We start from the raw sequence: 10,000 nt of genomic DNA on the forward strand, positions 1-10,000 counted from the left end.
TGATGCCTTCAGGGGTGTCATTGAATGAAGGGGTTAAGATCCTCTGGGCCTTGTCCTGTACTAAATATGCCGTAAGCAAATATCCAAAAATGTGTGCACATATACAGACACCAGTGCATGCATGCACACATGAGACACACTTTCCAAATACACCATAAAACAAAAGATCAGAAAGAAAAGACAGAAAAAAAGAGGAGTAATAATAAGAGCACTAATAATTATAATAATAATAAAAAGAAAAAAAGAAAAAGAAATCGTCTTTATCATCATGATAAAAGCAAAATTATAAATTACTACTAATCATAATGCTGATAATAACTGAAAAGAATTTTGACAAACTAGAATAAAGACAAAGAAGCATAATGTCTCACAACCACTCATAAAGACATTTACATTATATACACCTTAAATATTTTGAAACCATCTATAAATCTCAATGACTAAAACCATCACTATGCATAGTCAAATGAGATCAGTCTAAAAAAAATTATTATATCTTAATTAGACTAGTCTTCTTAAAAAAAAGCCCCTCCCACATCTGAATACATTGCTTCCAGTGTTTCCACTAGTTCTGCAATGCTTCATGGAGTGCTACTTGATGAGATAGTATGCTATTCTTGTAGCAGATTTTCTTCTAACATCTGAAATCAGAAAAACCCTTTCAAGATTGATATAATTTTGAATACCCCAATATCCGAGCAAAAGCCAAAAGCACCCTGTCATTAATAGATTACAATGCATTCCAGAACACAAGAAAATGTTGGGAGCTGTGTATTAACCCACTGACAGCGGATGGCATGATTTGCTGCAAAGGCAAAGTCGGTCGTTGACGTGGATGGCACCGTACCAGACAATGTAAATACGCCATCCAACTTTATACATATTTTATTAAAACCGTGAGCAATGGATTAACAGTGGTGGGGACTATTTTCAAGGAGATAATTCTCATTTAGATATGTGTAGATCAAAAAAAAAAAAAAAAAATAATAAAATAGTTTCTTTTTGGACTAATCCCATATACTGTATACATATACACAATATATTTGTGCACACACACACACACACACACACACGCACACACACCTATCTATAATCATCTGCTTCTATTTTAAATAGTCAATTCAAATTTCCCTAGCAATGCAAAAGACAAAAGAAGTGGAAAAAAATTAACAAAACACTTATCAACACTTAATAGATGCATCAGAATTTTGAAGATTATTTTTGTGCAAAGTATGTAAGTGTTCTAGAGCTCTCTGGCTGATGTTCAGTGCCGGGTCTATTGTCCGAAGTTCATCTCTTTCAAGGAGTGCTAGTCCACTAATGCCAAGGTAGGTATGCAGGCCATCAGGGGGAGTGTCAGGATATTTGGCAAGTCCACCTGTGATTGGATCTTGTGTTGAGAGCACGAACTGCCTCAATGCATCGATGTCTAAGAGGTCCAGGCAGCCAAGCAACTGTGAAAGGGAGGTCTTCATTTAGGTTTTCTAGGTTTTCTTCATATAAGGAATAAAAAAAAATATGATCTTTAATTCTGTATAGTATATGGGAAACATCTGTCAGTTGCTGTAAGTTTTAAATTTCAGCAGTTATCTCAAGTGAGAAAAAGGATAGAGGCTTGAAAATAATATTTATACTTTTCTGTTCATGTCTCGGCCAAAAACCTAATAGTCTAAGCAAAACTGCAAGAATGGACTAAAATTCACCCGTGTCAAACATACTGCTGCTGAAACTGCATAGTGTGTCATTACTGGGACACTGGAAACATTCCACCCATTAATTCATAGTCATTACCACCAATCCCCCTACTTTGCCTATGCCAGTGTGGATCAGTAAGTTAAGCAACTTCTTTTTTCCTTCAGAGTGTATGTTAGGGGATTTACTCCCTTCTTCCAATTGTTTATAAAATTGATTATTGAATTGAAAGTGATTAACAGCATGCACCTTTCTATGGTCCTCAAGTTTGAGTGTTGTATTTTCTGTATATTATATCAAGAGGTAATTTTCTTCTCATTTCCCCATACCAAATGTTTTGATATCTTGGTCCTCAGCCTTTGCTTTTTCTTTAACCCATTCCCGACGGGGGAATTCTAGCCTAGAATGTCCAAATGCCGGGGCGTTCGAATTATTAGGCCTAAATCAATTGAATAGCTGGCACAATACTGTGCCGCCCGGCAACTGGGCTTTTGAATGCGCGGTACACATGCTGTACCACCCGTCCTGTGTGGATTAATATCTGCTGAAGCCATCTGTAGTGGGTGTCCCAGTGAAATGCCTGTTATAAATGGACCAGTCTACTCTCCTACTCCCTCTCTGAGTCGAGAACAACGTGTAACAAGCACCTTTTTACACTTCTGATATTGCTAGGTGCTGTACAGATTCTTTCATTCATACAAATTACATATAAAATTTAATAATGGTTTTGGTGTATCTTTTGATATAATCCCTTTTTCTGATTTGATGAGGAGAATGTCACTTGCCATGTCACTTGCCGTTACCTACAACCTCACCTCTAGGTTATGATGCATATATTTTATTCCAGTTGTGTCATGGACTCTCCACGTGTATACATGTTCTACATAGTTATTTGCACTTTGTAGTTGCATTTATAAATACACATTTTTCTTGCCATCATAAAAATGTAAAAACATCCAAAACCTGTTCTTAACACTCCTTAGAAAAGGGTGGGGAGAGGCTCAGTACTGCCTTGCGGGTTGAGAAATCTCTGCAGGAAGCTGCGTGCGCTTGCTGTCTTGCCAGCTGGAGTGGCATTAGGCAAACATACAGCCAGTATTGTGTGTGGGTTAAGGACCACAGAATCTCTCTCTCTCTGTTCTTGAATTTCCTGTTATAACACAAATCTTTCCCTTTCCCTTCTTTCCATGCTAATTCATAGAAACTTAGTTAACATGCAGTGTCTTATGTGTACTCTATTGATACAGGTGTCCTTTACTTCCTGTCCTCTGCACCTGGATTGCTAGCCAAGGTCCATGAGGTACTATCATTTTAACATCTAGGAGCTATCACTGCATGTCTATGATCTAAGCTTTGACAGGTCATAACAGATGTAAGATACCAGTTGAGATCCATGGAGTTAGTTCCTACAAACCAAGCTGTCTCAGTCCAAGTATAGCATGCAGACTGTGTGCTGCCTTAGTAAGGGTCGACAAGGTCAGCCACATTTCTATGCATATCTGAGCAAACTTTTTGGATAAGACAGAAATGCCATCTCTGGATAATGGTTTCATGAATCTAAGGACTGTAAACTGATGTGCAATTATATCACTGTATTGGGTGATGGACACCTCAGTTATAAATTGACATGACAATGAGCGTCCTCACATCAATCTGTTTATGACATCCGAGCTATTACAGATGACAAGTTCCTCTCTTGGATATAAGCAACTCTAAAATAAAGGGGCCGATTACATTCCCGGTAGAATGGAACAAGAAAAGATTTACCTGTTGTCACCTCTACTATCTTCCCTCATGTCATAGGTGGTCAACATGCTGAAGTGCTGTTCTCTTAGCTCTCTTGCAGGGGTATCAGATGTGGTTGAAGGAACTTCTTCAATAGTGTCCTCTCCCTCTTCCTTAGACAGGTAGGGTTCTACAAGGTGAAATGTGTGTGATACTTGGTAAAGGCCAAGACTAACTGCTCATTCTCAGTTCGCTAGGATAGGTTTCAAAAATTAATCAAAGAGCTCAGACACTATTCCAGTCCTCTGGTCATTCAATACTTTCCATTCATGTTCCTTTGCCCAGTTGTCTTTTGCTGGTCACTTGGAAATTATACCAAGCCTTTGCTAAAGTAGATATCTTTCTTTCCTTCTTTGTTGCCCCTTTAAATGTTGCATGAATTCTACTTGACAGCTGAGTATCAGATTTACTGTTTCCCCATTGTGTATAGAGATTTCATCTACAATGAATATCCATCACATGATGTTTTTAGTGGCTCTAGCAGCAATACTTCATGTCTTACAGTTGTTGTAGCCTTCTTGGGCTCTGATCATTCAGGGTGTTTTGGGGCCTGTGGTCGTCTCTGCTTGGTGAGTGGAAGGTTCTTCTCATGCTCTTTGACACATTCCTTCTGCTCAACAGTGCAATTATACTAACTCTCAAAGTACTTGATATCAAGCTAGTAAAGGAAACTAGTTAGTACTCTTGGAAATATTTTGGTAACATCTGACTCCAACACAACCTTAGTTATGGTTCTTCATTTTTTCATTCTGGTCCTCTGTCGTATTTATCAGGTAGTTTACTGGTGTTTACAGGTTTTTCCTGTACCACAAGACAGTCATTATATAAGATAAGACACATGACCTTCACAGTTACATGTGTGTTCTGCTTAGTGGCAAGATTTGCTACCTTTGCTGTTACAAATACACATCATAAGAAAGTGCTGCTCTGTCCCCACATTCTTAGGGGACCCTTTTCTTACATTTAGTTATATATTTTGGAATTGCTCAGATCTCTCGTTCAAACATTTATACAACAAACATTGTTATATTTTCTGTCTGCTTGTGACATGCCTTAGACATAAGTACACCTTGATGACCTTGATGGTTCCCTGATCATATATGTCCATGGGACTACAGAAAGGGTGGATTATTGTATTTTTCATCAATCCACTGCATTTTTTTGTGTGTGATTCCTTGACATTTTTCTACTTGGGTGGAATCATTCCCAACAATAAGTCAATCCAGGTAGAATTCTTACGAACCATTCCTCTGCATTCCTGCAAACAGCTGATCACCCTAGATACTTTCTCAATTTACTATATGTGGTTTCCTTCCTTTCCCTGTAATCTTTTCTGCTGCTATATCCAGTTCTAGTGCCAGACCCAAGGACAGAAGTTATGAGAGATGGATAAATCTCTTTCTCTGTCCACAGAGATCTAATTCAAGTATCTTCCTCTCTTCCTGTTTTGCTGATAATGAGTTGAATATTTGTCCCTAATGACATGCAGTTTCAGCTGCACAATATTTTATTCAGGTGAATTTTGGGTCAAACCAGATGGACAAACAGACACAAACACAGAGTGGGGGGAGAGAGGGGGGGGGGAGAGAGAGAGAGAGAGAGAGAGAGAGAGAGAGAGAGAGAGAGAGAGAGAGAGAGAGAGAGAGGAGAGTGAGTGAGAGAGATAGAGAGAGAGGAGAGAGAGAGAGTGAGAGAGATTTCTGCATATGTCAAATCTCTCATTATAATCTACATTTCAAATAAAAAGCATTTGGGTGAAACAGAAAAAGATGTTTCATCCTCCCAAGGCACTGTAGCTTTGTCTCTGCATATTTTATCAAATAACTGCATTCCCACCAACATTACAATATGGGATGAGAAGATTCAATTAGCAACTTCCACTCAATAATCAAATGTGTAGTAATCTACAATAAGGTAAAAAAAAAAATCAATTGCCTGAAATAAAGGAACCCAAAGCCCAATCAACAATGCTTCACTATGAAAACCATGTCCTGAAAACAAGTTAAATTTTGTAACACCCTCAGCAATTCTGCAATGCTACAGATCTTACCTTAAGTGAAGCTCCTATCCAAAAAGTGTAACAGGTATCTGGTTTCTTGTTTGGCCGGCCTTGAAAACCTCCTTTGGTCAAGCGGCTAACCAGCCATCTCACCAATCTCTGTCGCTGTAAAAAGAGAAACGAGGCAGTCCTTGAGATCTGTTGAATTATGAAAATGAGAAATTGGGCTTAACCTTTCTGGGACCGTCCACATGATCAGCCTGGCATCTTAGGTTGGTGTGTGTGTTTTCTATTATTCTCTAGAATTATGGTATGATTTGTGAATCTATGTATATCAACAAAGCAATACTAATTATCATTTGCTATGATGTCCTAGTTACATAACTGCAGCAATAAATAGCTTGTAATTAAAATTAAAAACAACAACAACAACAGTGTGAAGGAGATCCAACCCTCTGAAACAAACTGTCACAGAAAAGTTAAAATTATTAATAAAAGTAAATAGATAAAAATATCATAAAAAGGATGGAATACAAAATAAATATAAGGAACACAGGAGGAATGAATTACAAGCAGAAGTCAAATAGAAAAAAATCCCAAGAAACTATGATAGTAATAAAGAAATATTAGTAATGATGAAAAATAATAATGACACTGATGTTAATAATAATAATGATAGTAATAGTGATATCATCAATAATAACAACAGAAATAATGATAAAGCAGTAATAATGGAAAAAAGAAAAAAAGTAATAAGACAATAAATACATTAAGAAATACTCATTCCAAATCTAACAGAACTCAAATGTCAACAATAAAAGCAACAAAAGACAAATGCATAATACAAAAGAATCATTACCTGAGTGTTCGAGAGACCGGAGTCAAGTTTCCCCATGAGTTGTAATGTTGCAACTGCACAATAACTGCTTCCGCCGTGGGACTCTAAATAAATACCTTGACCCATTGCACCTTCGTAACTCTGGGAAAAATAAAGAGAGACCATTTGTTTACCCTTAATGCATATTTCTTCCCTCCTGATTTAACAGTGCTGTTGATCACATCAATTATCATTACTCTTTTTTCTTTCATAATAAATTATGCATATTCAACAAATAAATATCATATAAAACAAAATTCAAAGATGGTAGGATATTACTGTGCTATTGACAATGTATTTGACTGCAGCATCTATATTGATGGCTGAAAAATCCTGCAGAATATAGCAGATTGTGGCTGCACAATACATGAATCGCATGTCGTTTTCGCTTCCGCCCAGAGTTGAGAAAAAGCTGAAAATCACAGTGTTTGATAAATGTATGAAGTAGTGAAATAACTTTTATTAGAGTGTCAAGAAATTAATTAATCTAAAGTGGAGTACTGAAATAACAATATTTGGCAAATGCAAGCAAAGACAAGAGTAACAAGTGTGTATAAATGAATATTGAAGCTGTTATTTGACTTCATGCAAGCTCCCTTCTATTCATTATCTCACAAGTTCTTCAATACACACATTGACAATATTCATCTTGCAAAACAACCCTCATTCTCTTCTCAAATAAAACAGACTCATCATCTTACCTGCCATCCTCACACTGCAGAGCTGCGACATGGGCTAAGACAGCCTCCCTGTTGACCCGACTCAAATCATCACCAAGGATAACAAGGGATGCTAGCGCTGTGTAGGTCATGGTAATGTGGCCACAGTCAAAGGAGGAAATGTTTGAAAGGTACTTGTTTGACGACCTACAGCTGGCTAGGGATGAACCACCTCGGAACCCTGCTCTTGACATCTGGTCTGAAACAGCAACAAGATGAAAATGTCTCTCCCTACTTTAGGCATTTAAAGTATTTTAAAGATGTGTCAAAGCTGAGGTTATCTTATAACTCCCAGTACTAGAATACCAGTACCTAAAAAGTAGGATATCAATATGTTAAAATATTAGATAAGCAAATTTCTAAGTTTTTCTGGTAAGTCTCTCCTTTTAGCAAAATTATAGTTTTATAAGAATAATATTTGCACATACCAAAGAAAAAGAATAATAAGAAAAGAAGAAGAAGAAGAAGAAGAAAAAGAGAAAATGAAGAAGGGATTTACATCCTTAATTCTAAAAACTTTAACTACACTGTAGCTTCATGTAGCCACACATTTGGTGATCATAGCCTAGCACGTTGTCCAAGAAAGGAGCAGCACCAACCCACATGCTACTACAACTTCAGAGGTTGTCAGTCAAATATCCCAAAAGGAGTGGAGAGAATTCATGTTTCACTTAACATTATCCTGGCCCCAAAACTACTCCAAGCTTAAGGCAGGTGTCACCCATATCTGATCTGATATTTAGTGCAGGACAGGATCAGCCATCAGGAAACTTCACTTATTTAATCAGAGAACTCTGTATTATGAATTAAAATGTCCTCGTTAAATTTACTGCCCCATATGCCATGTGGCAATGCAATACATTAGCCATTAAAACAGACAAACACACACACACACACAAAAGCTTAGCATCAGTTGATAAGAAAAAAAAAAGAAGGGGATGTTACAAAAATATAAATCATCACATCAATATATCACGGGAAACTATGAATGTGTTGCTATAATAGGTCAAGAGGGATGCCAAAAAAGGATCTCTATAGATGTTAAATTGTGTTTTCAAAGAAATAATCAAACCGGATAATCATGACCAAAGATTAGCTATGGGGGAGAAAGAAGAAAATATCATAGTTGTAATGAAGTTTTGCATAATCAATGAATGCCGTGTCTTCATTTCTACTAACGAAAAATAAACCATTTCCAAGAAGAATGTAACCTTTGCTTTTTCACACTTTCATGCTGCTTTAAAATCCAATTAAAACAAGTCACCACGTCTTACCTTTATCTTCGGGTAATATCTGTAAGGAATATATCCAGTCAATGATGTGTTTCCTCTCCACATCATCCACCTCATCCAGTGCGTTCATGAGATCTAGGCCAGACAACGTGAAGAACAACACAGTCATACTGAAAAAGACATTGGATATGGTAGATCTAAATGAATAAGAAGAAGCACCAGGCATAGCATGGGGCATGTGAGAAAACGCTGTTGCATAATAGGCCTAGCAAATCTGGGTGGGGCTCCCTATAAATACCATAACCCATTCGTGTCGGATGAAGTGCTATCATGTCACACGGATATTTTGCTCCTGTGAGATGAAATCTTATCGTGTCACTATCACTCCCTCTAAATGTACGTTTTACATAGCTATGAATGTATATACTCATTCCACTTGTATTTCAAGACACATTGCAAAAAAAACAAAAAAACTCAGCATCCTACAAAATCGGGTGGGTGCAGAGTGCTCTGAAAAGCATGGCACGGTATTGTGCCAGGAGAGATCTAGTATTTGAAGGCTACATGTGCTTGCTATCTTCATGGAGGGAGCATTATCAGGCAGATAATGGCCCTGTGCAAATGGGTTAAGATTGGTCAACACTAGAAAAAGCATAGCATGTTTTACACAAACCTATGAAAACTTATTTGGGTTCTGAGACAGGCATGAATGAAATTTCACTTGTGTTAAGCTCAAAATTTGAAAAAGTAATATTATTATTTTTTATTATTATATTCATCATTATTACCTTAAGGGTGCTATGGTAAATACATACATAGATACACACCCACACACAAGTTAATATATATTCATATCTATCTACCTATTTACAAAAAATTCCATTTCACTGATAGTCATTTGATCTATGGAAAAAAAGACAGAAAAGAAGATATTGTCAAATCTTTCAGAAAATGCTCCCATGCAAGAGAAACACCTGTAGATCATCCACCACAGAAAGATACGAAGCATCATTTACATTGTGGATAAAAACACCCACTTGCACAAGGGAAACTATGCTAAAATAGGTTAACCCAAAGAATGACAATCAAGATTGCTCTCTTTTCTGTGTGATCTACATGTGTGGAGTTTTACTGGCTCTCACAGCACAAGTTCACAAGCTCCAAATTTAGCCTTGGCTATGATTATATCTCTTTATGTATGTATCTATATAAATGTAAGTGGGCAGACAATAAAATATAAAACACACAATAAAAACAGAAGAAACTGTATATTATGTTTGATGCAAAAGTATCAGAAACTTGATAGAAAGCATAGCATATATCCATCAAGTTCTATACTTAAGGACAGATACTCAAAAGCTTATTGTGTAAGTATAGTCTGCCACTGAAAGGTCAATTCTTCAAGTATAATATGGCAAGATAAAGCTTCTAATGGTAGACCTGCTTGGTGATTTAGTGTCAAATAAGGAAGCACTTCGAGCTTTGTATAGCCAGAGTACAAATAAGGAAGGTTTCATTGTTTCAGATATAATGACTTAGCTGTGGTTGATGCCTTAGCACTTTCATGGCAGTCAACAGTTGACAATTTGTCTAATATCTAATAGACTGATATTAGCCTCCTATTAGAAGTTATGGGGAACGGTGCCTCCCAGAAATGCAATACATCTTTAGGAGTCATCTTTCTCACAAGGCAAAT

General features: G+C 37.0%; 1 protein-coding gene across 1 annotated transcript in view; it reads right to left on the bottom strand.

Moving 5' to 3' along the window:
- The window catches only part of betaggt-I (geranylgeranyl transferase type-1 subunit beta), an 11,364-nt gene that overhangs the window by 505 nt on the left and 859 nt on the right, over positions 1-10,000 (bottom strand). Inside the window, exons 2-7 of the mRNA XM_043002177.2 lie at positions 8,347-8,474; positions 7,055-7,271; positions 6,633-6,765; positions 6,336-6,455; positions 5,528-5,641; positions 1-1,454 (exon numbers count right to left, since the gene is read on the bottom strand). The exon at positions 1-1,454 is cut by the window's left edge and continues 505 nt beyond it. Of these exons, the coding sequence (XP_042858111.1) occupies positions 1,182-1,454; positions 5,528-5,641; positions 6,336-6,455; positions 6,633-6,765; positions 7,055-7,271; positions 8,347-8,474 (985 nt within the window). The 3' untranslated portion in view covers positions 1-1,181. The remainder of the gene's footprint in view (positions 1,455-5,527; positions 5,642-6,335; positions 6,456-6,632; positions 6,766-7,054; positions 7,272-8,346; positions 8,475-10,000) is intronic.

The sequence above is a fragment of the Penaeus japonicus genome, unplaced genomic scaffold (assembly GCF_977035675.1).
Source record: "Penaeus japonicus unplaced genomic scaffold, GWHDUDI00000001_assembly GWHDUDI00000030, whole genome shotgun sequence".
In the NCBI taxonomy this organism is placed as follows: Eukaryota; Metazoa; Arthropoda; class Malacostraca; order Decapoda; family Penaeidae; genus Penaeus; species Penaeus japonicus.